Below are 27,854 nucleotides of genomic sequence, written 5' to 3'. Positions count from 1 at the left end.
ATATTTAAAGTCAATGAATTTAAAAATGTTGGCTTATAAAAGCATAATCAATTTAAGAAGATTTTTTACTATTTATAAAATATTCAGTGGTCAAAGTTTTTTATTCAAAATGACATATGTTAACATTATGGAAAATGTAACCCAATTTCGTATGTATAGTATATTTCTAGCAATAAATAAAAGTCAACGTGGTGAAAAGGTGCCGTAACATTTTACCATTTAAACACTTAAAAGAAAAGAGTGAATCTGTGGAGCCAAAAATAAAATTCAAATATATTTAAATCACACAAATTTTAAATAAAGGGCAAAGAAGCTTTTAAATTTTAATTAATATAATCTTCTTTTGCTGTCACTAATTAGCCTCATATCTCCAAAGATAAAACTTTCTTCAAGTGAGCGTATTAAAGGGTTTGAGAGATGATATAAATTATGGTACAAAGTTCTTTTCTTGATGATTAAGAGTAAACATAGAGATCAATCATCGTCGAAAGCATCACCTCCTTTGTTAAGAAAATCAACAAATTTGCGATGTCTCGATTTGTAAACCAGTCGTTTGTTGACGAAAATATTGCAATATGTTTACAAAATGGGTTATCAGAACAGACGCTTAGTGATGATGTTATTGCTCGGGTGGTTGAACAACAATATCAAAATGAATTGATGTGTAGCGATGTAGCTATTGCTTTGGAGATTCAGCAAGAAGAAGGTATATTAATCTTATATGTATATTTCAGTTTTCAATAGCAAAATACTTTTATGATTTCGTTTGTAACTAGTTTCGAATTCTCTTATATATAAACATCAATATATCACTTTTGACTTACAAAGCAATGATCCTACGTACTTAAACCATATTTTGTCTGAAATCATATAATGATTTTGACTTACAAAGCAATGATCCAACATACAATGATCCTATATAATCATATAATCATATATTTTTTTTTATGATTAAAGAGATTTTTGTGCATTGAAATTTTACAGAAGCTTGTGGGCCTTCTTGTGTACATGATGATGAAGGATTGGCAAGAACGTTGCAAGAATTGGAAGGTAGTCTTATTATCTTCCGTATACTTTGTTTACCACACACATCAAAGAGTATGTCATATATCTTTAGTATAACGTAATAACCTTGAGGTTTATTTTTCGTTTTAGTACTTTTTTTTGTGTGCAAATTTTTCGTTTTAGTACAAGGTCTAGATGTTTAAATTCTATTGTTCTCCGGATGATGAAAAAAAAACTAATATACCTTTGATTAACCTAGTTAGGCAAAAAATAAATGATTCATATACCATAATGCTTATATTGATTATATATTTTATGTTTTTGTAAAAACTAAAAAAAAAAAATCCAAAACCAAGAAAAAGAGACTTATGAATCGTTTTATGGTACTTCCAATTTTATTTGTTTTTACAGGTAATCTGCAGAGCTCTCTAAGTGATGATGAGAAACTTGCTAGATATTTGCAAGAACAAGATGAATGTAAGTATATAATATATATTTTTAATGTTAAGCATAATTAGACATATTTCATTTACTTAATGAATAATTTCGCCACCTGACGATTGAAATTGTCATACATATAGCGGCAAATAATACGGACGTATGTATCCAAGGAANCCTGGTGGAGAAGGAGATCATTTGTTCCCGATAAAAACGAGTAAGATCAGATCATTTTGTTTGTTTCAATTTTTTTGTAATACCAAATGTGACTTTAATTCTATATCGTCAGTATTTACTCTGGTTAGTCTGTGTCAGTCTTTGATTAATCTAGGTAATTTATGGATAGTCTTTTGGTGATTGTTTAAGTAAGATCCGGTTACGACTATGATTTTAATTATTTTGTTCGTGTGATCTTTGTAGGTGTTCCATATGTACAGTCNTACATTCATATAAGTTACATAAAAACTCCAAGTAAGCTTGCTAGATGGGTTTATAAGCTTCAAATTTTATTCTTCTTCAAAAGTACGTAATATTCAATTTACTATTTTTCATAAAAATAAAGTGAAATAGACGCATGATTGACTCGTATAGTTTGCCCCAAAAAAAAAAAGAGATTGACACTTATATGTAGAGTTCGTCATACTTCGTTTTATTACGCTGNTTTTTTTTTTTTTTTTTTTTTTTTTTTTTGGACAAATACGCTGAAGCTTTTCATGTTTCATTCAATCTGCAGTGAATCGTTCATACATACCTCAACGTGATGCTCCCTCGGTACGCGTGGCTATTCTTTTCTCAATACTTGAAATTTAATTACTTAGAAAAGCTTATATAGTTTTTAAAATAGGTTATAGGCTAAGGCTTATAGCTAGTAACTATATATATGTTATATGTTATAGGTTAACTCGGAAAAGCTAGTAAACTATATATATATATATATATGTTAGAAAAGCTTATATAGTTTTAAAAATAGGTTATAGGTTATAGATAAATTAACTCGCATGTTTTTATTTTCATTAAATTTATATATCTATGATTACCCGGAAAAATATATATGGTTATCTATAATTTTCGTAATTGACACAAATCTTTGCTTTGCATAAAAATTTAGACTAGTATAGCACTTTCTCACTATGACAATGATGAGAACTTCTTGGATCATCATACGCATACTCTTAGTCCTTCAAATATCTCCCACAATACTCCAGCTAATGAGGACATTGATACCGCAAATATGACGTATGAGGTATGTACCATGCCAACTCAACAATTTCGTATATATATATATATGGTCATTGATCAAGAAAATAGAACATATATATCAATGTTGTTTTCTTTGATTTGGGTGAACAGGAAATAAATGAATTACAAGACGCTATTGGAGATTTCAATAGAGGATTGTCCCGAGAGAAGATCTCCCGACTGCGGACTCATAAGTATGGTACTAAAACCAAAACTGGATGTTGGTTCAGGAAAAAGAAGTTTGTTGCCGATGATTCTCAGTAAGATAATATCAATATATCTTTCATCTTCTTTACTAAGTGTTTGTCGCTCATTTGGAATCTCGCTTCGTTACTCTGAACCAAATTAACGAATGTACAATTGCTTTCAAATAGATAATGAATCTAATTTTTGGTTTGGATAACATCGTAGGTGTTCGATATGCCTGGTGGACTATGAGAACGGAGATAAGATTACAACTTTGCCATGTAATCATATCTACCATAAGGACTGCATTTCACAATGGCTGAAACAAAACAAGGTAGATACGAACATAAAATTCAGTTTAAATGTTTGTTTTGAAAAAAAAAAAACCTGCATATATTTATCATGCATTTAATAATATGTACAAAACATATTCTCATTTTAGTATTCTAATCGATCTAATGTATATATTTTGTTTAATATATGCAGGTATGCTGTGTTTGCAAAGCCGAGGTTTATCCATAATATAATACTAATTTTCGTCGGACGATAATGTTTAACAATCTGCAATTTTCGGTTTAGACTTTAAAAGTTATTCATATTTACATATTCAGCAAAAAAAAAAAAGAAGTTATTCTCCAATCATTCTCCCATTTTTAAAACTAGATGAATACTTGTGCCTATGGATAAATTTATATATTTCCAAATGTGTTTGGATTTTATTAATTTCAAAACTTCTTTTTCATTTTATATAGTTGGTATGAAATGATATATAATAGTTATGTTTGGTTATAATTACTGAGTCATTAAACAAGGTCGATATTTGTATATAGCATTTTTAAAATTTTAAAATATATTAAATATTCAAAATAAAATTTAGAGACAGCAACATTCTCATTTGTTTAGATAATTCACCACTGATTAAATATATCGAAGTTTAACTTATTTAGTATAGTTTTACTTCTAAATTTAGATAAAACATGTATTGCCACAATTTAATCAATACAGTATATGAAACTGGAAATATGAGTGGCACTATAACAAATATGCACATTGTTAACCAGAGAAAAACGCTATCATAGGCCTTTGATAGCGTTTTCATAAGCGCTGTTTTAGGGCACTGTTATTATATGTACTCCATATACAATAGCACGAATTACGTATGCTATGTTATATTTTTATAACATAGCTTTAAGAAATTGCTATATTATCAAGATCATAATTTTGACAAAATTTATACAACATTTGTTTTTTCGTGCTATGTTATAGTTTTATAGCATAGCTCTAATAAACTGCTGTATTATCAAGATTATAATTTTGCAAAAATTTATACAATATTTAATTTTTCGTGCTATGTTATACATATCTAATATAGCTGTTGCGAAATGCTGTTTTATCTTGTTTACTGTGCTATGGTATATTCTTTTATCATAACGTTTACCTGTACTTTTATAGCATTTTCTGATATGTGATTATAGCACACATAACCTGTTTTATAAAATCTCATAAAATCTGATTAATAAACGTCTCAGATCCAAAATACATAACAAAAGTCTCAAGAACATCAGTTTACCATCAAAGTCTCAAGAACATCCAAAATAAACAAGCAATCTCAAGTACTTAACATTACACAATAAAACCATCAGTTTAAGACATAATGACCTTGTTCTCTGGCCAAGCAATGCAGGAGCTAAGTGCATCTTCAATAATCTCTATTTCATCGGATGGCCTCCAAACTTTTACATTTTTCACCTTCACAACATCTATCCACACTTTAACTGCATTAGAACCCAAGCGAGTAAAGTGAACCTTATGTTCTGGATCATTTGTTCCCCATCGTCCTTCAGCCACAACCCTATTCTTTTCAGTTAAATCCATCAACTTGCACTTCTTATTCTCCTTGGAAATAACTTTATTAATGCGCTGCCATGTTTACAATATAAACCATCAGTCATCATATAATTAACAAAAACAACTTCATAACATATGAAAACACTTACTGGAGACTTCCTGAGAGGAGACTGTGATGGTAAAGTATTCTTTATTGGTGATATTGGACCCGTTGCATCATCAACAGGAGACTCAGAACCAGATGCAGACTTAGAAGACATAGATGCAGATTTGGCCTGCGATGCAGCCTTTGAAGCTGTTGCTGAAGTTTTGGACTCTGTAGCAGACTTAGAAGCTGTGGCTGCAGACTTGGCCTTTGATGCAGACAAAGAAGCATGTGATGTAGCATTCTGACCAGTTGGAGTTGAGGGATTTTCAAAATCAACCTTACTCAGGGGCCAAGATACGTAAGCCATCAAACAGTCCTCAAGAAATGACATTTCAGCTGTAGGTCTCCATAGTGATGTATCAGGCTGCTTTACTGAATCCACAAATACTTTAACTGCTTTTGGTCCAAGAGGAATTCCGTTAACCAACGCACTTGGTTCTTGTGTCTCCCAACGCCCCTCAGCAACAATGACGTCACCCTTAGACAAATCCAATAGTTTACATTTGTTTCCTTGTATACCCTGTTAAACACAATCAGTAAACAAATCCAATATAATTAATTAGCATTATAGACAGGGGTAATACATTGCTAACACATTGCTAGAAATTATAAATACCATAGGGGCAATGTCTTCCATTTGGATGTTGTTGTCTACCAGTCTACACTTATCAGTTGGCCATGCGATTATATGTCCAACAGCTTCTTTCATATGAAAGATCTTTTGTGCAGGTCTCCATAGAAATGCATCTGGTTTATATGCAGCTTCAACTAACACTTTGAGATCATAAGGGCCAAGACGACAGTCATTCACTATGTCATCCGGATCAGAAGAAAGAATCCAACCCTCACCAAGATTTTCATCAGTGTCAGACCAATCAACAAACACACACTTAGGATGTGCTCTTTTGTTTACACTCTGCAACAAGTTCATGAGCAACTAAGAATCATAAACGACACTAAGAAGAATCACTTAGCTGATATGAAAAGNATGTCAGACCAATCAACAAACACACACTTAGGATGTGCTCTTTTGTTTACACTCTGCAACAATTTCATGAGCAACTAAGAATCATAAACGACACTAAGAAGAATCACTTAGCTGATATGAAAAGAAGTAAGAATATGTTACTCTTGCAGCTGAGTTTTCATCCATTTCAGCTTCTGGTCTCTGTAACATAAACAAAAATAACATCAATTTATATTACTCTAACTGGCTGATGAATAGTAGAGAACTCTTAAGTATCTAACCTGATTCTTGATTCTGCCAAGTTCACTTTCCAAGGCATTGACCTGTTTTACTAATTTTACTTGCCGCTCTTCCATTTCAGCCATACACTTGCTCTGCATTTGTAAACAAGCTAATTTGGTCTTACTCATGCCTCTACCCATTGCCCTCAGCCTACCAGAATTGTCAGGTCCTAAAAGCTTGGCGAGGTGATCTTCATCTGGATTTGTTAAAAATACTGGAGCATCACTTCCACCAATTTCAGCTGTTTTTTGCTGAAAAACATAAAGACAGATTCAGGTTTTACTAGTCGATAACACACTATTTACTGGTGTACAACTCTATTCAGACTTACAATCAAATCAGCTGCATTCGTATCTACTGGTGTACCATCCTTTTTGGTGCGAGACTTGATCCAAACATCTAGTCTTGTCACGCTGGAAGGATCTTCACTTTCAGCTTTCTGTTCCAGAAAACAAAATTTCAGTAACAGTACAAGCAGTATGTATATATGCTTGCCATTTCTTCTGTTAGTCTGCTGATCCCTTTACGACTAGTGGTGTGAGGTATCTGATTCTTTCTTTTTGCTTTATATTTCTCACTCACGGCCTAATAATGAAACATGTTAATTACTAATCACCAATCAACTACTAAACAATTATAATCACAAGTAATTACCTTAAATGCAGCACTAGTTTTGAGTTTGACAAATTTTTGCCAATCAACAGGACCAATATTTGGTGGTCTCAAATTCATCCTCTCTTGGTTATTTGCAGCCAAATTTATAGCCTTCACCGTGACAGACTTGTGTGATCGCCACAAATGTCCCATCTGGTGAATCACAGATATCCTTTGCCAATCTTCATCAAGCTCAAACCTTGCCTGCATTCACTTACACTCACACCATAACTATAAAAGTAAACCTGTTCAATTGAGAGATTTTTTAAAAACAAAAAAACTTCTTGTTACCTGAACAGATCTCCAGAGAAGTGTTTTGAGATCTGGAGTCACTTTCTTCCAGTTAGGTATGTTGATAGGGATGTGTTCTCGCATCAATGTCCCTACATATGATGCCAACTTGACTGACCCTGGACCAACCGCTACTCCAAGTACATTGTAATCAACTTTCACTCTAACAGATGGATCCTTGGCTAGGTTTTTCATCTTTGTTGGTCCTCGTTTTCTTTTACGCGTAGCAGGCTGCTCATGTTCTTCAGACAACACAAACTCTCCTACTGGTTCTTCTGGTTGTTGTTGAGTTTGTGGTTCCTCCTCCACATGCTGTTCTGTTGCTACAGGTTAGGCCTCCACATGCTGTTCTGTTGCTACAGGTTGGGCCTCCACATGCTGTTCTGTTGCTACAAGTTGGGCCTCCACAGTACAAATAAACTCAGGTTCGTCATCATCCTTAGACTTTCTCTTTCTTTTTTCTCCACCCTTCTTCTCTCCAACCTTCTTTTTAGTTCCACCCATTTTAATTCACCTGCGTAAACAGAAAAGTAATCACTTAGAACAGAAACTTAATCACGTAGAACTTATATAATAGAATACATCATAAAATCTATAATATTCAACAAACATCAACCATAAACAAAAGCATATATATATATATATAAATGAATCAAGAATCTACTCTTGCACATATATGCCTTCACAATCAGATCTAGCATATTCAGCTTCATCCATTTCAGTATCCATGTCAACATCTACTGGCAATGGACCAATTATATCTGCATTTCTAGACTGAACATCTTCTTTAATATATCTTCTTGAAGCACCTCTCATAACAACAGACCCTAACAAAACAGATGGATTCGAACTTCCACATTCTCAAAATTTGTAAATAATTGAACCCTAACAAAACAGATAACGAAATAAATCTAGATAAATCGAACCCTAACAAAACAGATAACTAAACTAGATAAATCTGACCTAAACTTATCGAAATCACACATAAGAGGGATGTTTGAAATCACAAATAATCGAAACAGATAATGAAATTAGGAGGAAGAAGAAAGACATGCCTCAAAACGGATTCGAGCTCTCAATTGCGATGGATATGGAGATTTAGGGCTTCTCAAAAACGGCGAAATTGGGGCTTTTCACAAACGGCGATAAAATTGAAGATTTGATAGAGATTTAAGATAAGAAATTGAGCACATACAGAGAATTTAGAAGAAGAAATCGAGTGTAGCGAGCTTAGGTTGTAACGAGAGAGAGAGAGAGAGTGTGTTGAGTTTTTGGTTTTTTTTTATTTGGCGATTTAAGTGAATAATTTCACTAAGTATTGGCGGACAAAAGTCACTTTTGTTTCCCGCTACATAATTTTCCTATCATAACGTTAATAAGATGCTATTAAAAATTAACCAAAAAAAATCTTATCTTTCATAGCAGTGACGGAAAATGAGCTATATCCGTCTGCTATCAATGTGCATATTTGTTGTAGCGTGGACATTAACTGAGATTATACATGCATATCAAAAGATCCCTGTTTGTTCAAAAAAAAAATTAAAAGATCCCTTAATCACACACATAGGAAACACATTTATTTGGCGTGCTTATAACCTTTTAATTGATCTAATCAATGTGAGTTGTAATCTTTTTCATCAATGTCAACAATTACCAAATATAACTCTTAAAGTCACTAATAAATTTTTTTGGTTATAAAATGGTTTGAGTGATGAGAAAGATAAGTACGTGAATCCTTTTGCCAAAACATTAATAAGTCAAGTCTTTTTTCCTCTTCATAAAATACAAATGAGGATGCCATCGAGCCAGGTGATAAATGATGAAGCCTTGGCGGCGTTTCTGCAACAAGAAGAAGAAGGTAAATTATTGTTCATAGGGTTTTTCATAATGTGGACCATTATCTGAACCAGTTCGGTCTAGTCGCGTTTTCGTTTTTCCTTATTTTTAATCTTCCGACCCAATCTACGATAACATAAACACATATTTTTTTAGCCTTATATAACAAATCATTGATCGAATTAGGATCATTGCTTACTAAGTTATGTTAAACTTTTTATCTATATTATCCAAATTGTTTGATGATTACTTATAATCCTTTTTTTGTTCTCTTATATAGAAGCGATGGCAAGAGAGTGGCAAAATATGGAAGGTAATTTTGTTACGCCTTCGAAATTAAGTGTATTGTACACCTAAAAAGTGACTCAGATAATTCATCACAAAATTTTGCTAAATGTAGATCATTCTCAATTCTCTCTAAGCGATGACGAAAAGATGGCTAAACTGTTACAAGAACAAGATTCTCAATTATTTCTAAGCGATGACGAAAAGATGGCTAAATCGTTACAAGAACAAGAATGTAAGTATATCTTTTTTTTTTGTTTTGCACAAAAAAAAAGTAGTTATATTTTTTGTTTGAGGTATCCTATTTTCATATCTCAGTTGTAAATGTTGTATATAACATGCGTTTTGATTAATGTACAAAACTGCATGTCGAAATTGATCCACATATCTAGATATGGCGAATGGTGTTGCGTTAACGGAAGATATTGACCAACTTACCTATCAGTTCCAAGACGTAGGAGGTATGAAATAAAATTCTCAACATTATAAATAAATCTTATTTAATATAGATATTTCACCTTTAACCATGTAGTGAACGGTTCGACATCCCAACATCAACAAGGTCATGTTGGCAGTTCCTCAAATGCTCCATCTCACAGTTCTGAAGCTCTTCCTTCTGATGGTGACATCGATACTGATACCATGAGCTATGAGGTATATGCAGATAGATTTCGACATTTATCAATTTTTATGATAGACTTAACCTTGGTTTGAATGATACAGGAACTGAATGAATTAGGAGAATCGATTGGATCGGTCAACAAAGGATTATCGGAGAGGAGGATTGGCCAAATATTAGCACCTAAAATCAACAAATCTAGAATGAAAACTCTTGTATCCGAAAAAACTGAGTAAGATTAATTGATCTAATTATTTTTATCGTTGCTATATGTAGGAATAGTTTACAACCAATATTGTCACTCTCTACAGTATTGCTTTTTTTCTATTTTTGTTCAATGTCATATATTAAGTTCTGGTTTAAGTTGGTAAGTTTAATCGGTTTGTGGAATATTGAAGGTGTCCAATATGTTTTATCGGATTCAAGGAAAAAGATACGCTATCGACTTTGCCATGTGATCATATTTATCATAAGGAATGCATTACACTTTGGTTACAGGATAACAAGGTATGAACATAATTAAATTTAATCAAAGTCAACTATATATTTTTATGTTATGTGCTGAAAAATGCATACTTAAAATAACAATGTTATAATATAAATATATATATTTATATTTATATTTAGACGTTATTGTTTTGTTTTATGCAGACTTGCTGCGTTTGCACAAGGGAGATTAATTAGACCATAATGCCTAATGCGTTGATTAAATAAAAGTTTTTCGAATTTGATGTGTAACACTGTAATAAAACATAAAATATATATTTTCACCAAAATAAATAAAAATGATTTCAAGAAATGAAATTTCTAAATTCCTCGGACAATATTCTTGGGCGAGTCACAATCTCCATTATTATAATTTATAAATCCTCGTTTCTATGTTTCTTCTATTGGTATATGTAGGCCAGTGGTTTGATAGCCAACTTATTAAGATCTGACATTTTACTTTCTTTCTTTAATTATTATCATCATACTAGCTTAGACGTGATTCACGTGATACACGTTAATAAATTTAACTTTAACTACTTTGACATGTAAGGTGTCCGCTCCAATCATTGATCGTTGTAAGGTTATGTATAACTAAACAATCTCTATTATACTAGCATCATTACTATTATGAAGGACCGAGGACGCGTATCTATCTTTTATGCAAAAGAAGCCTATTGCTACTCGTATAATGGTCCACTATATACATATTGTTGTGAGGCTACATTTAACATCCGTGAATAAGAGATTTAACCACCCACAAAGAAATGACACAACCCACTTGACAAGGGAGCTTCACGCTTTGTACGTGAATGAATTTTCAAACATTTTAGTCTGATTTATATTGTATATTTACAAATGTTTAAAACTTTAAAGTCGAATTCTATTGGGTCAGAATGCGTTGGCCACAAGCGCCCATAGACTATTTCTAGATTTTTTGCACCCACTAGATCTCGAGACATATTATGGTAATGAAAACTAACTCATAGTCGAATATTTTAAATTTGCTAAAAACTTATTTATGAGGAATCACTCCTCTCTGTCATACTAAAATAATATAAATAATCCTTTTTTTATTCTTTTTCTAATTAACAACATGAATACTCATTTTTAATATAATAGAAAGTTACAAACCATATGTAGAGAAATATTTAATATTTATTTTTTTTAAATAAATATGTAGAAACTAAATTGGTAGAAAATAAATTTTAATCATATGTAGAAAAAAATATATCTAAAATTTTATCATATTTACTTTCCTTTACTGGGAACTAGGATTCTGATATGATAAGCATCTTCCATGGGACTAGTCTGTCATATGAAACCATACACTTTGAATATGTTCCAAATAAAATCCTTTCAACATGTCTTTCTCTTTTACTTTTAATATGCTTTGTAAGTTCCACTTTTTCCCCTTCCATTTAGTAACCCTTCCCTTTAGTACTCACTGATAACACAAAGTTGTACAAATTTTTAACTGTAAGTTGGAACAGCAAACTGTTGTTATAAAATAATGCAAAACTAGATAAAAAAAAAGTACTACATGAAAGTTAGAAATTGAGAGTAACGCTTTTGACTACCCAATAACTCATTTAATTTTTTTTAACATATACGTTACTACTGTATGTAGTATACTTTACAATATTTCATTGGTCAACATTAAAAAACGTTAGGAATAAAACTGACACATTTATCAAACATTTAATTTGTATTAGAAATCTAAAACAACATTAATTTTAAAACAAAACTTTAAATCCTCAACTCTCACATAAACTAAAACAGGCAGAATAATAAATTATCGAATTAAAAAAAAAAATCATCAAATTCACATCGAATAATCTAAGAAAAATGGAACTTGTTCTTCTTGTATTACAAATATTCTTAGTAAGAAAACAATTAAATAATTAAATATTTTCTGTTCACATTAATTTCTTTTCCCTAATCCCACGTACAACCCTTTCTCTCTCCTTTAAAACCAAGAAAGCCATTAACTTCTCCCATTAGACAAAGAACAAAAGAATCGTAAATATGTCAAACCCATCTCTTTCATCCATATTTTTTCTACTTCTCCACCACATCAAACCCATATCTTGAATACATGCACCAGATCCAAGAAAAGGAAAGACCAAAGAGGAATCATTTACTATATACATCATCTGATCTTTCCATCTATGGGGGCGGCTTCATCGAGCATCTCCGGATCCGAACCTTTTGGCAGAAAATTATGCGGCCTCGAAGACGTGCCTGAGAACTGTATAACGGCAATGTTCATGTACATGGACCCACCAGAGATCTGCCTACTGGCGAGTGTAAACAAGTCTTTTCATAGGGCGTCGAGATCAGATGCGGTGTGGGAACACAAGCTTCCTTGTAACTACAAGTTTCTTGTCAGAAGAATTCTTGAAGATCAACAACAAGTAGGAGAAAAAGACAAACTTATCAGACGCAAGAAAGAGATCTATGCAAGGCTTTGTCGACCAAACCTCTTCGACGCCGGCACAAAGGTTCTATCTTCTTTTATCAATATTTATGTTTTTTTTTTTTTTTTTAATGAATCTTATGATTTATTTGATGGTCAATTACGTCCCATTAGATACTTCTTGGGATGTAAAAATATATATTCTGTGGAGGATTTTTGTCAATATGTTTAATTTAGCCTATTATTCCCACTTTATGACCCAAATAAAAAGTTTGAAAAAAGCTTCTAGAAACAGTAGAATTAAACACACTTTTCTTTAAAAAGCTACATATTAGTACTATTTTACACACTTTTCCTTTTTCTTACAAAACAAAAATTAAACACACTTTTCTTACATCTTAGGTACCTACTGTATAAAAATTAAACAAATAACTAGAGTTAGAAAAAAAAATCTTTATACCCCTAACCTTTACGTATTTTTTTTGGTCGAATGATATTTAAGTTGAATAGAAAGAGGAACTATTGGCTAAGAAAACCTGAAATGAATTGAGGATAAAATGCATAAATTATTTGAAAGATATTTTTTGTGACTCGATATTTTTTTTCTTATTGGGGTTCGTAACATATTATTTGTATGCGGAGAAAATTAAAACCGGAAAGCATGAATAAAAATTTATGGTTCAGTTTTATATATAAGTGGTTCCGGTATGTTTGGATTTGACTTGTAAATCAAATAAAAAGGTTTAATGCTGCCAAAAGAAAAATCAAATAAAAAAAAGGCTAATTTTTTTTTTTTTTGTCAAAGAAAAAAAGCTAATTTTAAAACTCGGGGTGTGTCATGTGTGTACGAAATAAGAAACAAAAGAAAAAGATCATTCCTATCTTGTTAAGAATATGAAAATCTTGTAAAGTTGGTTGCGATTTAATTATTCATAACTTAATATTAATAGAAAAGTAAATATTTGGATTGTAATAATGAAAAGGAAGCATGGTTGGACAAGAGAAGTGGGAAAGTGTGTTTGGCGATATCACCAAAGGCAATGAACATAACCGGCATCGATGATCGCCGATATTGGGAACATCTTTCTTCCGGCGAATCCAGGTTCTTTTCTTTGAATCTTTCTCTTTGATTATCTTTTAAAATTTTAGTATTTTTTGGTTGATAATTCATAACTTCATTAAAAATTGATTGTAAACTCTCGCTGATTTGATTATATAATTGTGACTTTGTCAACATATATTTGTTTCTCTTTCGAAGCTAATCATTTGATAATATAAACAAGAAATGACAATGTTATTATTGGTTATAAATCATAGAAACGTGCCATGACCTCGGTCATAGTTGATGATTACACATTTTGTATTCACACACTCTTCTACGTCGAAAGCTTAAAACTCTAAAGTCTATTTCTGTACTTACGTTTAATTTAAACGAGTTTTTAAGAATATACATCATAAATTCATAATGTTTGAAGTTTCTGTTTGACAAAAATAACTAATATGCTGACATAAATAAGAGAACTGCATTTTGAAATTTAAATAATGTTCAAGTGATGGTAGATATATTTTGGCCTTTGTTACTAAAAATCTTAGATAGAAGATATATATCAACACGTATACGAAATGTATAATGACGTATACATCATATATATTCGTAAATTTACAGGTAATATGTACATATAGAATCTTTAGATAAGCTCAAAAAAACTGGTTTGTTTAGTGAATAGGGAAAGTTTTAGGTCGTCGACGAATATGTCATTTTCTCTTATCCCAAATTTGCTCGATCATATCAATTATTGGATGGCTTTCTTTCAACAATCGTTTTTAAAATATAAATTATTTTCCCCCCACACTTATTGTTTATTATTTCTCATATCATATCATTCTTTACAGAAATACAATTGGAAACTTTATCCAGGTTCTATCCACATAATTCATATATTTTCACCAAAAATAGGAACAAATATATAATATATACATATAAATATACATAATCATTAACTCCACTACACCACTTTAATATAGTGTTATTTATCAACCAAATTATGAAACTAATAATTTATTTCATTAGTGTTGCTTAAAGGTAAAAGACCAAATAAAGAAAAGTACGTACTTATTTATAAGTCTATTAGATGAGATCGAATATTTCATGATCCACTTGTGATATATCAAGGGACCTATTCTAAAAAGTTGTAGAGCTTATCAACAATGTATCTACTTGGACCAACTCTCTCACATTATGATTTATATATATCATTAAGTTCTTACGATGAGTCTCATTTTGTTCCAACAGATTTGGTTCGATATCTTATCTCCGGCAAATATGGTGGTTAGAAGCAGTTGGAAATATCAAATTCGAATTTGCACCCGGAAAATACAGTATACTTTTCAAGATACAACTAGGCAAACCTATTAGAAAATGTGGGAGGAAAACATGTAATTTGGACCAAGTTCATGGTTGGGGCATCAAACCGGTCAGGTTTCAACTGTCCACGTCCGACGGCCAGTGTGCTATGTCCGAACGACATTTGGAGGAATCAGGGAGGTGGGTTTATCACCACGTGGGTGACTTTGTCGTGGAGAATGAGAACTCACCAGTTTGGGTCAAATTCTCTATGCTTCAGATAGATTGTACACATACCAAAGGTGGGTTGTGTTTAGATTGTGTGATCATATGCCCATCTGAGTATAGAGGGAAATATACATTTTTCGATTAAATTTTTTGATTTTTTATATTAGTTTTTAGGATATTTTTTGTCAGTATATGTAAAGTAATATACTTGTGCAAATTTTTGTATTAAGCAGATGTATAGTTCTAAATTGACAATGTAAAGATGTGCATGTATGTAATAATATATGTGATGAGTTTTGGCATTTTTAGGAGTTAATTAGTAAATTAAATAGTAATTTCATGCTCACTAACAACCTAACAGCACTCAATTTAAATAGCAGAAACAACCAACATTAAATCAGAAATTATCCAATAGCCAAAACCAATAAATTAAATAACCAATAAACCAATGAATTAAATAACAATGAACCGGCAATGTCATAAAACAAATCACCAGCATTCTAATATCATTCTAATGACTCTAGCAACTTAACAGAAGATAGACATCAATCAAACAATTCATTAAACACAAAATCAGAGAATCACAAGCTTATAAGCCATGGTAATGAACTCACCTTTCCATCAAAAAAATTATGACCAACAATAACGAATCCAAGACCACAACAATCCTCCCAACATATCTTTAGCCTAAGATCTCCAGGGACAAATCTCTCCATAAAGGCTTAGAACTCTCATGGAAACTCGTAGAAAACTATTTCTCTCTTCTGAAACTCTTTGGAGAATGAAAAGTGGCTTAAAGAAACAAGGGCGTTGGGTTTTCTCTTTAAATATCCTAACTCTAGGGTTTTCCACTAAACCGCGCAATAAAAGAGAAATTAGAAATAGTCCGAGGACAAACAACTAAATGGTGTCGACCCACACCGTTTTTTGGTGTCTATCGACATCCAAACCGGAAATTTGATTCGCGAGTGTTACATAATGTATTTTGCTTCTAAATATAAAACAAGATGTGAGTAAACAAGATGGTTATTTAACTCTTTATATGCTAATTATTATATTTTAATATTACATTTTATAACGTGAGCTCCAGCTTAGAAATTGCGTTCACATTTCCTATTATTGATCTATATCTTCCAATGAAACTTGTAGAAATTGCTTACATGTATCTTATATTATCTTTAAGAATTTGAGACTCGGTGAAGCCTCAATTAAAACATCTTCGTCCTACAAACCACAGTCAAACTAAACACCATTGTTATTTGACACAACATGGACATGAGACATTGAGACGACAAATAACACACCGAGACAGTGTAGATGAGCGACTCAATCTCTGTGGTGGCCGGTGCGTCTGGCTAATTACTTTCTAGTGTAGTATGCATATATGGAGATATGATTTTTTAAAATGATATAGAAAACATAAGATCAAAGTCTCATTACAATCTGAAAAACCCTGCTTCAAGATACAACCATATGCTAGGAGCATCAAACAACATCCAAAAACAAAATTAAAAGTAAAGATAAATTCACTGAATCAATACAAAATAGATACTGACTCAATTTCACTGTAGTTTCTTGAATCAAATATAAAAAGCAAAAAAAAAAAAGCAGGGTATCAGACTCCGGTGAGAACCATTACCGTGCTTAGGTTCATATAGGCTTAGGGCGAAAAAAAAGATAGATTTAAAAAAAAAAATTAAAAATGATCTATACTAGATGGTTACCCATAAAATACATAGATGATATGTATTTTTAATTATTTCTAAATTTCTATTATTTTGTGACGATGATAAAATCATCTATATGTATATAATTTATTTGATTGTTTGATACATTGAGTATAGTTTAAACTAAATTCTATATAAATATAAATTTTAGGTGTGATTGTTTATACATGGCAGCAAATTAGTCATTTTTTTGGTTTTTTGAAATGTTGAATAGATATTAACAAAAAAATAAACAAAACATATGCAAAATATAACCAAAACATAAGTAAAATATTTGTATGTATGTGTTTTATAATATATTAGATGTTTGAAAGTAAAATAGAAAAACCACATGAAAGTTGAAAATTTGCAACTACACTAACAAAAAGCTAATGTGACAATAAAAAATAGATGGTATGATATTTCAGAGTCTATTTTATGTGTTATTACACATTAGCATGTTGTTAATTAATTAAAAATATCTTTCGTAAAAAAATTTAATACAAATTCTCAATTTTCATGTGATTTTTCATTTTACTTTTAAATATTTAATAAATTATATAATACTCTATTAATGCAAATAAAAGATTAAAAAATATGAAATCAGAAGAATTGACAAACAAAATATCATAGATTTTTAAAATAATAAGCGTAAACACATTTTCAAACTAAATACATAACCTAACTAAAAAAAAATATGTGCCTTACAATTTCTTTCTATTTTGTGGCCTTGGGCAATTGCCCTTTTCAATATAGATGAGGCACGACACTGGTGAGAACCTTGACTTAATCCTCCTATTCACTCATCTCGTCCTCAGTGAGAAGCTCCTCCTCGGAGAGATCCCCGCGAAGCTCCGGTGACAAAGCTGCTGGATCAAGCTCCAAACAATCTTCTGGAACATTCTCACCTTCCTGACCACTGAGCATGTGATAGACCACCTGATGTGAGAACTTGAGCAGTTCTTTGACTGAGAATGCCAACTGATCAGAATCGCGACGAAAGACAGCTTTGAATCCAGGGACCTTCACTAATGGCAAAACCATTACACCTACTTCCCTGTCAAAGTCTTCAACCACTTCAACGATTTCAAACTCGTTCCACTCTTCTTCATCGCTCCAATCATCTTCATCTCCCCATGATGGTGACCAGTTTTGTATACAAAGCCCACACATCACCTTTCATTGGATAGATGTGAATAAACCCTTCAGCATCTTTTGTACACTTGAGTCTATGTGAGAATAGCGTGAGAGCTTTGGTGTTGATCATGCGTTCCCCGATTGAGAAGCGTCCGCTTGTCTTGGAAAAACCTGAATCAACCCACTTCATTGTAGCCGGTTCCTCATCGTTGGTAATATCCAGCCAAGAAATACTCATGTTGAAGGGTTCTTGAGAGACAACACTATGCACCAGTGCATAAAACCGGGGCATTCCATCATAACCATAAGCAGCCCATACTTCATTCTCTTTAAACGAACCTCCAAGTCGGTCCTTGTCAAAGTCATAGAAATCATTATCTGGAACAAACTTAGATCAAAGAGGGCTTATCTCTTCAGCAACAACAGCGTCAACAGCACCAACAACACCACCATTATTGTCTTGAGAGGTAGATGCATTCTTCTTAAGGCTTAGTTTGATTGCATTCCTAGCCTTTTCAGCAGAAGCACCTCCAATCATATTTGGAGTATTCTCGAGTCTGCCACGTCTGCCTCTATTTTTGCGGATATTTTGTAGGAACATATCGATATCGTCGCTTGCGTCCATTTCTTGAAAAAAGTTGAACCAATAAGAGAGAAAGCTTTTGAATATAACACAGTAAATTACAAATCAATGAAAACATAAGTTGAACCAAAATTCGTTATGGATCAATCATTAAATTTAATATCCAACTAGATTGTTTGCGCCCTAAAATTCGTTATAGATCAATCATGAAATTTAAAATCCAACAATATTGTTCTTGTAATTAATATATTTTCTTTAAGATCTGTTTCAAATATAGATGTCCGTCCAGATCTAAAGAGTAACAAAAACACTTCAATAAGCAACCCATGCCAAATCTGGAAAATCTACAATAAGTTTGTGGGCGAAAGTTCGCTGAAAATTTATAAAATTTGAGAAAGCTCGTTACATAGTAAAATCACGAACTCATGAAAACAGATTCGGGTTTCAAAAACATGTTTATTGAAGTGTCTCTAAAATATTGATGTCTCTAAAATTGAAGCTAATAAATATCTGAAAACATTAAGCGTTTATGAACATGTATATAAATATGTTTAAGACAAGGAAAGGTGATACGATCGAACACACACAATTAGTCAGGAAAACACAAACTGAATAACAGCAACCCATTATCAAAACGAAGGAGTAGAGATTAAAACACGAAAATCAAAACTAAAGTAACAATTCAATACCTTTACTTCTCCACACAATTAATCTGAAGAGCCAAACACCAAAACCCACCTATCAAAAGAGAGATATTCATATCATATTACATAACATAACTGAGAAAAGAATGATGCATAGTAACGTTACGTAGGTGATGAAAGTATACATATACATACCTCTACGTTTAGGAGAACCAAGAAAAGAACAGTTTTAAACTTGTAGGTGATTTTGCTTATGCTTCTTCGTTAGATTAATCGATGAAGAAGCTCAATTTATAGAGCTTCGAACAGCATATTTTTTTCTTTTCTTTTATGGTAAAATGTACCATGATTATATTACTAGTAATTACAAAATGTATCTAGTCAAAGTTTCCAGTGCTCAATTTTAAGTTATTTCCATTCTCAAAATCTGCAATTAGTGTTTGTCTAAATTAATCAATTTATAGTATATATGTTTTGGATTTATTTCTCTTTTTGCTTGATAAAAAAAAAACTTTGAACAAATTAAAGACTTATTTATTTCTCTACAAACTGTAACAAGATATTTATTTATGTTTTTTTTTTGTTTCTTTTTTCATTATTGTAGTTACTTTTTAATATGGCTAATTATGGTCAAAGTAAGGACGACCGTATTCGAAAAAGTATATTTTTATTATTCTTCCTAACTGTAAAAGATATTTTTTTTTCTGAGAGATATTTCAAAATAAGTTAAATTAAATTTCAAATTTAGAATTATATATTATATAATTATTTGAAAATATTGCTAAATAACAAAATTAAAAATTATTCCAAAAGAAGAAAATAATAAGTAGGGCTAAAACTTCATAAATATTGAACATATATAACTGTGAATTTAAGAAACATAACGATCAAAATAAAAACTTATAATAAAAAAAAGTAATATGGTAAAAAGACTCAACTCTAGTTAAAAATTATTAAATGAAAAATCATAATGAATTGAGGCAACTCTAATTGCATTGAGACAAATTATTAAATAATTTGTATGTATTATAAGTATAAGATATTGTATGAAAAATTATTGTAATGAGTAACAAGCATCATAACAGTTAATAATATTCATATTACTCATAAACAAATATTGTGACGAAGTGTCATAAGTGAGAATATCAAATAAACGATTATAATAAGTCAATGCAATTTTCTGATAAAATAATTTTTAAAATAAAATAAATTTTATCTCGAGTGAAAATTTATCAACCAATAATTATAATAAAAATACATAACTTCTAAAACTAAAAGATAAATAGTTAAATCTTATAAAATACATATTTTACGAACGTTACGATAAATAAATGCAATTGTAAGTTACATAACTAAAGTTGATTAAATTTTCATATTACTATAATCATTTCTAAAATCTTTAGTTAGATTATAGAATAATATTGGATATTGAATATTAAAATTCATATTATTTAGATTCAGCATGAAACGAAAAACTTTATGTCAGCGAACAATGATTCATTGATTTGTTAGTTATCTAAGAAGAGACAAATAAGAGAGAGTTCAAAAGACATAAACATTTATATAAACAAAACTATTAGAACGAAAAGTTGTAAATAAGATATGGTGAAAAGACATAACTCTACAATGAACAGAAGCAACTGTATGATTTTCTTTTATGATAAAAGACACAACTCTACAATGAATAGACGCAACCATATGATTTTTTTTTAATAATTATTTAACTAAAAGATACGACAAAAAATCAACTGTTACTGGCATTTATTCAAATTGTTATTATTATATAGATTTTTATCGTAAAAGGTACAACTCTACAATAAACAGACACAATCATATAATTTTTTTGAAAATAAATATATTATATAGATATTTTATGGTAAAAGACACAACTCTACAATGAACATACGCAACTGTATGATATTTTAAAAATAAATATAAAATAATATTTAACGAAATGATCCTCCTTTTATATTGAAGCGACGAATCAGAATCATTGTTTTTCTTCTAACAGGTGAAATTTTATCCGGAAAAGAATACCATTTAAAACGATTCATTTCACGTCTACTACAATTAAAGCGTCCAACACAAATAAAAAATATACAAAATAGCTATATAGCTTGAAGATATCTTTCCAGATCTAGATTTTGTAGTAATTTAATACAACATCCAATTTCGATGTATGCAGCCTATATAAACAGATTTTCAATAGAAGACATCTTTATTATCATATTCAAAAGTTAAATCCAAAAACTCACTATATAATCCATCTAACTCTAGGAAAAAAACTTTAGGTATTTTCATTAAATTTTTCTATTTAAAATTAACTAAAAGTTGTAAATTAAATTCACCATTCCAAAAAACTTTTGTTAAATCAAGAATTGGAGAAATTTATTTACTTTTAAAAGAATGAATGCTAGAGAATAATTTAGAAACTGTAAAAACCGTTGAGAATGAAATTTTATATTATTTTGTATCATGGCAAAAAAATTGAAAACAGTTTGAACAGACAAATATATATAGATTTCAAAATATACGAATATTCGTATAAAACACAAATTTACAATGAACTGTTGCAAATTTACAAAAAAAACCATTACAATAAACAATTGCAACTATTCATAAAACACACAATTGAAAATTTCTACAGATTTTTTGGATAATTATCCAAAATATACTATTAAAAAAAAAACAACTGTTGGTAGCATTTATTTGGATTGCTATTATAAATAGATTTCACTATCTTATCCCTCATGGGAAAATGGTATATTTCAATACGTACGTGTATTTTAAATTTCTTAGTGGGCCTGGTATTAGTGGGTTATCCAATTAACTATTGGGCCTTATATTGGTGGGCCTATCCCACTACGCAGAGGTTCTTGGAGAAGTCATCAATGGCGGATACAGAAGCTATGAGACTCGAAGACACCTGAGAGAGAGAGAGAGAGATGAGTATTCGAATTTGTAATCTCCCGTTCAATTCAAGCTTCGCGCCGCAACCTCGTGCTCGTATCTCCTCAAGGTCTACACGAGTCTTCGCTCGTACGGAGAACGATACTCAACAACAACTCAATCTCTCTGTTCTTCGCTTCACTTTCGGTAATTCTCTTCCTTCTCCACTTGAAAGCTCAGATTTTTGTTTTGTTTTTAAGCATTTGTGAGATAAGTTCAGAATCGGATTGTGTCTGCATTTGTTAGGGATTCCTGGGCTAGATGAATCTTATCTACCGAGATGGCTTGGGTACGGGTTTGGATCACTTCTTCTTCTTAACCACTTCTCAGCTTCTGCTCCAATCAATGAACCTCAGCTGGTAATGGCTTAACAGTGTTTAAGAAGTTTTTAAGAGATAAATTTTAGCATTTTTATGTGATTTTATTTTTGTGGTGATAGAGATCAGAAGCTTTGGGATTATCACTAGCTGCATTCTCAATAGCTTTACCTTACATTGGAAAATTTCTCAAGGTAATTCTGATTTACATTTTCTACTTTTGAGTGAAGTGAAATTTTGCTGTTTGTTTATAGTAGTAACTGTTGTTGATGGGTGGTGTGTTTAGGGTTCTGTAGTGGAGCAGAGAACTCTACCTGAAGAGGGAGAGCAAGTTTTTGTTATATCATCAAATATTGGAGATTCTTTGAAGGAGGATTTAGCATGGGCGACGTATGTTTTGTTAAGGAATACAAGTACGATAGCTGTGGTATGGTGTTTCTGTCTTGGATGAGGGGTTTGATCTTATTTGGTGCTTTGTTTTGTTCTTACTTCTCTGTTCTACTTAAAAATGCCTGTTTTTTTTTGTTCAGTTGATATCCGTTGAAGGTGAGCTTTGTATTCGCGGGTACTGGAATTGTCCAGATCAGATGCTTAAGGCTCAACTACATGACTGGTTTAAGAAAAAGGTGGATGAAATTGGCTTGGCTGATGTGAAGGAGACCCTTTATTTCCCTCAATATGAAGGTATTGCGTTTTCTTTAATCGCACAACCTTGATTTTGTTAAGTAGTGTTGATCTATTGTTCAGCAGTGTTGATCCACTGTATACTTGAAATTTTACTCATTTGGGCTGCGGAAAGACAACTGTCTTTTGGTGATGTAATATTGTAACTTTCAGTTTGGTTTATAGGTTCTTCAGCATCTTGGGATATTCTTCCCAATGGGACACGTTCTCTTTTTGTACAACCTCTCATACAAGATATAAATGAACCGCAGAAAATGGATGGGTTTTTGCTGGTAGCTTCTACTGCTGGATATGCATACAGCGATAAAGATAGAGCATGGATTGGAGCTATGGCTGAGAAATTCAGAGGTTAGGTTGTTCCCATGGATCAAAACGAAATAGGACTTCTTGCTTTCTAATTTTTCTCTTACTGTGGCTTTTGGTAAAGTTGTCATTGTGCAGTCATATATATGACATACTTTCATCACTTGTATTTATGCTTCCTTGCTGGTCTATCTGAATATGGGAGGACTTTGCATGTTCTGATAGAAAGTTAACTGGATATGAGCCAGGCATTTAGTTTCTCTTACTAATTTATTTATAAAACTTCATGATGTCATGATCCTCGTGGGTAGACTACGTAGGACTGGCTATATAGAATCTAAAAATAATAATAATGATATACAGAACCCAAAAGCATTGAACATCTTATTTTCCAGGCCGTGAAGCTATTAGTAATGTAGCAGTTGTTTAATAAAAAATCCTTAGGATAATGCTTTTTTTATAGTCTGACGTAGTTAGTGTTCTCACCTTAAAAATTGATAGCTCTTATCATCAATGATGATACATAATGAAAGAAAATATGAACCTATTTCTAAACTTTATTTGTAATGTTTTTTTCCTTCATATGACTTGTAGGATGACATAAGGTATTCATGATAATTTAATCTTTGACTCATATCTTGATACTTGATTGATGACTGGCGAGAGACACTTCAGTTTCTACAGGAATTTCTCAAGGCCATAAACCAGATTCTGTAAAACCAAAAGAGAATACCGGAAGTAGTTAGATAACAGTAAGACATCAATGGATGGAGAATTCTCGCCTTTCCTTGTTACCTTGAGGCGTACCACCTTTCTGATAGCTAGGAGTAGGCCAGGCATTAGGGACCTTACGTCAATTATGTCGTGTTTAATAGTGTAAACCTGTGTACAGTAGTTTGTGGATGAGATACCTTATGAGCTATGAAGCCTGAAAAGTGAGAATCCAATATTCGGTTTGAGTTTTGAAAATAGATTGCAGTATTGATAATTACATCTCCTGGACTTGAGAAGTAGACTTGTGTACTAGATGGTAGTCCCGGTAGAACCATACTGTGAACACGAACCCCGTCTTCTCCAATTACTTGACCTCTTGCCTGGAAATATGAGTGAAACTCAGGCTCTATTATGTATAATATGTACACAATCCTTATTGGTCTATCTTTGTTAGCCTTTCTGACATTCTTTTTCTGCAATGTTATTCATGCTTTACCTTAACATCTGTTGAACTATCCTCTCTGTTGTAGATCTGACCAAGATTTGATATGTTGTTTGCGATTTGGGTGGCTTCTGGAGAAGGAAGATCCTGCATTTCATAGGTATCTTTTGAGTCACTTCTTGTGAATCAATTGCAAAAGCTGCATATGATTTTTTTGTCATAGATGACTATTTCATCATATTTACCTTGGTTCATGCAAATGATATGCAAAAGGTCTATATTGTCTTGGCAAATTCTCTATATGCAAAAGCTCTATATATGGATCTTTCGTAAGCCGTAACTAGCCTCATTAGTCTTGTTTGCCTTAATTAGTCTTGATGAACATTCCAAAAGTTTCAAATTCTAGGAAATCTAAACTGTTTTTGTTTTTGTCATACCGCTGCATTAGGCCTTGACTCCACGAGTTCTACATTGTTGTAGTGGAAGGAGGCCATGATCACAGCCTGCTGGAGTAGTATAGATCCTATGGATAGAGTTGGTGCTACTAGGCATCCCTATAACGCAAGCAGGGATGAAATTAGATTAAACTGGGCCATCTCTCGTCTAACAATTGTTGCTTCTGGACACACTCAACCTCACAAAGAAAGGAAACATAATGAATTATCTGCGAGTATCTCACCCTGTGCTCACCATGGTGGCCTTGTCACATAGTGCCGATAACGCAGATACTGTCTCTGGCTTAATCCGAGGTACATACACCACACTCTTCATCCCAAATGCAGTTGCCTTGATATATTCAGTACTCATGAACACTGTTGATAGTTTTCTGATTTTACCATACTAGTGGATATATGGAGCTTGATAAAAATTTATTACCTGTTTTACATTCTCATACACTGTTGACGGGTCTGTAAAGTCGATCACGACTCCAACTTCTTTTCCCTACCAACGATATTTCCGTTTAGGTTGTTCTGTAGAACTTAAAATCTGGTGGAAACAGAGAGAGGGAGGGTTTGGAAAGAATGGGAACCTGAGATATTGAGCCTAAGACCATTGTTAGATCACTCACTACGGGTATCTCTAAAGGCTCCTCCATGTTGCACAGCTAGTCAAGAACATTAGAGTTAGGGAGTCAAAATCTACCAGTTGGAATAGTATGTACAGAGGGGTTATAAGTTAAGCCACCAAGCCAATATCCTCGCCAAGAAAATGGTTATCGACAGCACCAGCTAACTCCATTCCCCTGGCCTTAGTCACAGCAACCACAGCCGCTCTTCCTATTTCCTTTGCAGCTCCATTTATGATAACCTGATAGTAGTAGCATTATCAATCAAAGCTGCATTGTATGGCAACTCGATGACGATGATGTGATTACCTTTATGTTGTTTTGTGAAGGTTGAGAAGCGGAGCAGGTAAAGGAAGGCCTTGAGGGTTTGAGATGTCGTGATAGCTTGAAGAAGTGGCAGTTCACAGCTGCCATTGCTCTGACCCCGGAGATAGCTTTTGCCTTCTGTTTTTTTTTTTTTTTTTGCTTATAGTTTCCTCATGTTGATAAGAGATTCTGCACTGTTCGTGTCCTCTGCTTAAAACGATGTCAGTTTTGTTGGAGGCGTATGGATGGATAAGGTTACTTTGGCTCTTTGTTTTTTGTTTCTTCAAGATAATTTCAAAAAATTGCCAATGATTTTTATTTTGTCCCTTCAACAAAAAGATTTATAATATCATTTCCAGTAAATTTTTCTTTTGAAAAACCAAATTGTTTGTTAGTTTCATATGATTTATTCTAAACCGTTGAAAAATAACAAAAGAGATCTTTTATGGAACACATAAAAATACGAGGATCAATGTTGACCACACAAAAAAAAAAGGTAAGATGGTACATAAAAGAATTGTTTTCCAAGAAGTCTCATCTTTTGGCTTCATTCTACTCCTACCAGGTATTATTGATATGATCTTACATTCTCAGTGTTTACATGTTCTTAAATAAGTGTTTGCGTTATAGTCTTGTAGTTGGTGATTAGGTTTATAGTCTTGTAGTTGGATTTTGGACTTGAGTTTAGGAACTCTGATATATGCTTACGATATGATGTTTTTGGTTTTATTATATACCACCAATATAAAAGTCAAATCCTTAGGCCATGAAACCATTAAAAAGCGGTTTTCTGAGTTGCGTTTTCCAAAAATATACGGTGAAGAGTGTGTTATACATCGGGAAAAATGTTATTAAAATCATGAAATTTCAAATTTTGGCCATTTAAAATATGAACTTTGTTGTAGGCCATTTAAAACATCAACTTTTGTTGACTAGTTTTTTTATGAAGTTTCGTTGACTAGGCCAAAATAGGCATAACGTTAAATCTGATAGTTGACCTACTAACAGATGTTACTATGCCGTTAATCATTCCGTTACTGACAAAACGACATCGTTTTAATTGAAGTTTTAGTTTGAAATAATGTCATTTAAACCAAGAACTTTTAAATATAGGCCATTTAAATCATGAACTTGTAAATGTATGTCATTTAAACCATGAACTTTTAGTTTATGTTATTTAAACCATGAACTCGCTCTGGGCATTCGGTAAAAACCAGACAACCTAAAAATTTTGGTTATCAGAGCAAATCAAAGAGAGAAAGCTTAATCGTTCGGTGCAATTGATTTGAATAACCGGATATTGGTTTGACTCGGTAATCGAATCGATTGGTTTATTAGAAACTGTAGAAGTATATAAGCTTAATCGGCTAACCCGTTTAACCCTAGTTTAGTTTATCTCTTCTTTCTTCGACTCTGCCTCATGATGCGATTCTGAGAAAGAGAGAGAAGAACATCATTTCATCATTCTTTTTCGATCTTTGTTATGTATTTTGTGTCTTTTTGTTTTTTTCTTGAGTCTTCTTCATTTATTAGGACACTACACTAGAGTCTGAAGGATTGATCATCTTGTTTTTAGGATACTGCACTAGAGTTTGAAAGATTGATCACCATTTTTATGTATTATGGTTTACATAACATAAATTTGAAAGTTCATGGTTTAAATGACATACATTTACAAGTTCATGGTTTAAATGACATATATTTACAAGTTCATGGTTTAAATGGCCT

At 32.1% G+C, this 27,854-nt stretch overlaps 5 protein-coding genes across 8 annotated transcripts; 3 read left to right on the top strand and 2 right to left on the bottom strand.

The window, feature by feature from the left end:
- LOC104753103 (E3 ubiquitin ligase BIG BROTHER-related-like) lies at positions 357-3,525 on the top strand. The gene is made up of 8 exons (XM_010475394.2): positions 357-706; positions 985-1,050; positions 1,417-1,482; positions 2,177-2,214; positions 2,552-2,686; positions 2,794-2,942; positions 3,094-3,202; positions 3,355-3,525. The coding sequence occupies exons 1-8, from the start codon at positions 529-531 to the stop codon at positions 3,388-3,390; spliced, it is 777 nt and encodes a 258-aa protein (XP_010473696.1). The 5' UTR covers positions 357-528; the 3' UTR covers positions 3,391-3,525.
- LOC104753093 lies at positions 6,393-7,253 on the bottom strand. Its single transcript, XM_010475384.2, has 4 exons — positions 7,059-7,253; positions 6,768-6,971; positions 6,609-6,698; positions 6,393-6,552 (listed from the first exon to the last, which is right to left on the bottom strand). The coding sequence occupies exons 1-4, from the start codon at positions 7,251-7,253 to the stop codon at positions 6,415-6,417; spliced, it is 627 nt and encodes a 208-aa protein (XP_010473686.1). The 3' UTR covers positions 6,393-6,414.
- On the top strand, positions 12,229-15,577 carry LOC104727143 (F-box protein PP2-A14). Its single transcript, XM_010446164.2, has 3 exons — positions 12,229-12,788; positions 13,687-13,805; positions 14,997-15,577. The coding sequence occupies exons 1-3, from the start codon at positions 12,456-12,458 to the stop codon at positions 15,418-15,420; spliced, it is 876 nt and encodes a 291-aa protein (XP_010444466.1). The 5' UTR covers positions 12,229-12,455; the 3' UTR covers positions 15,421-15,577.
- Positions 22,238-23,863, top strand: LOC104727110 (protein COFACTOR ASSEMBLY OF COMPLEX C SUBUNIT B CCB2, chloroplastic-like). Of its 3 annotated transcripts, none has more exons than XM_010446135.2 (6): positions 22,238-22,441; positions 22,541-22,653; positions 22,734-22,805; positions 22,898-23,038; positions 23,142-23,295; positions 23,547-23,863. In XM_010446135.2, the coding sequence occupies exons 1-6, from the start codon at positions 22,291-22,293 to the stop codon at positions 23,600-23,602; spliced, it is 687 nt and encodes a 228-aa protein (XP_010444437.1). In that variant the 5' UTR covers positions 22,238-22,290; the 3' UTR covers positions 23,603-23,863. The 3 variants fall into 3 exon arrangements, with proteins under 3 accessions (XP_010444437.1, XP_010444428.1, XP_010444423.1); XM_010446126.2 differs by having other exon boundaries at positions 23,461-23,863; XM_010446121.2 differs by having other exon boundaries at positions 23,449-23,863.
- LOC104727127 (dihydrodipicolinate reductase-like protein CRR1, chloroplastic) lies at positions 24,024-26,385 on the bottom strand. 2 transcript variants are annotated; one of them, XM_010446146.2, is made up of 10 exons: positions 26,130-26,385; positions 25,940-26,062; positions 25,785-25,859; positions 25,631-25,696; positions 25,445-25,540; positions 25,192-25,308; positions 24,809-24,901; positions 24,591-24,692; positions 24,394-24,480; positions 24,024-24,309 (listed from the first exon to the last, which is right to left on the bottom strand). In XM_010446146.2, the coding sequence occupies exons 1-10, from the start codon at positions 26,232-26,234 to the stop codon at positions 24,277-24,279; spliced, it is 897 nt and encodes a 298-aa protein (XP_010444448.1). In that variant the 5' UTR covers positions 26,235-26,385; the 3' UTR covers positions 24,024-24,276. The 2 variants fall into 2 exon arrangements, with proteins under 2 accessions (XP_010444448.1, XP_010444456.1); XM_010446154.2 differs by having other exon boundaries at positions 25,445-25,519.

The sequence above is a fragment of the Camelina sativa genome, chromosome 2 (assembly GCF_000633955.1).
Source record: "Camelina sativa cultivar DH55 chromosome 2, Cs, whole genome shotgun sequence".
Lineage (NCBI taxonomy): Eukaryota > Viridiplantae > Streptophyta > Magnoliopsida > Brassicales > Brassicaceae > Camelina > Camelina sativa.
Note: the sequence above shows the minus strand (reverse complement) of the source record. Positions and strands in the feature narration are given on the sequence as shown.

Excerpts from the sequence above, each read along its gene's own strand:
- LOC104753103 (XM_010475394.2), top strand. The coding sequence starts at position 529 with ATGTCTCGATTTGTAAACCAGTCGTTTGTTGACGAAAATATTGCAATA. Across the intron at positions 707-984 it reads GGAGATTCAGCAAGAAGAAG|AAGCTTGTGGGCCTTCTTGT; the intron begins GTATATTAATCT and ends GAAATTTTACAG. Across the intron at positions 2,215-2,551 it reads CTCAACGTGATGCTCCCTCG|ACTAGTATAGCACTTTCTCA; the intron begins GTACGCGTGGCT and ends ATAAAAATTTAG.
- LOC104753093 (XM_010475384.2), bottom strand. The coding sequence starts at position 7,253 with ATGAAAAACCTAGCCAAGGATCCATCTGTTAGAGTGAAAGTTGATTAC. Across the intron at positions 6,972-7,058 it reads TTCTCTGGAGATCTGTTCAG|GCAAGGTTTGAGCTTGATGA; the intron begins GTAACAAGAAGT and ends AAGTGAATGCAG. Across the intron at positions 6,553-6,608 it reads GCAGACTAACAGAAGAAATG|AAAGCTGAAAGTGAAGATCC; the intron begins GCAAGCATATAT and ends TTTCTGGAACAG.
- LOC104727143 (XM_010446164.2), top strand. The coding sequence starts at position 12,456 with ATGGGGGCGGCTTCATCGAGCATCTCCGGATCCGAACCTTTTGGCAGA. Across the intron at positions 12,789-13,686 it reads TCTTCGACGCCGGCACAAAG|GAAGCATGGTTGGACAAGAG; the intron begins GTTCTATCTTCT and ends AATAATGAAAAG. Across the intron at positions 13,806-14,996 it reads CTTTCTTCCGGCGAATCCAG|ATTTGGTTCGATATCTTATC; the intron begins GTTCTTTTCTTT and ends TTGTTCCAACAG.
- LOC104727110 (XM_010446121.2), top strand. The coding sequence starts at position 22,291 with ATGAGTATTCGAATTTGTAATCTCCCGTTCAATTCAAGCTTCGCGCCG. Across the intron at positions 22,806-22,897 it reads ACATTGGAAAATTTCTCAAG|GGTTCTGTAGTGGAGCAGAG; the intron begins GTAATTCTGATT and ends TGGTGTGTTTAG. Across the intron at positions 23,296-23,448 it reads TTATTTCCCTCAATATGAAG|TTTGGTTTATAGGTTCTTCA; the intron begins GTATTGCGTTTT and ends TGTAACTTTCAG.
- LOC104727127 (XM_010446146.2), bottom strand. The coding sequence starts at position 26,234 with ATGGCAGCTGTGAACTGCCACTTCTTCAAGCTATCACGACATCTCAAA. Across the intron at positions 26,063-26,129 it reads CTTCACAAAACAACATAAAG|GTTATCATAAATGGAGCTGC; the intron begins GTAATCACATCA and ends TACTACTATCAG. Across the intron at positions 25,309-25,444 it reads TATGTGACAAGGCCACCATG|GGATGCCTAGTAGCACCAAC; the intron begins GTGAGCACAGGG and ends CTTGCGTTATAG.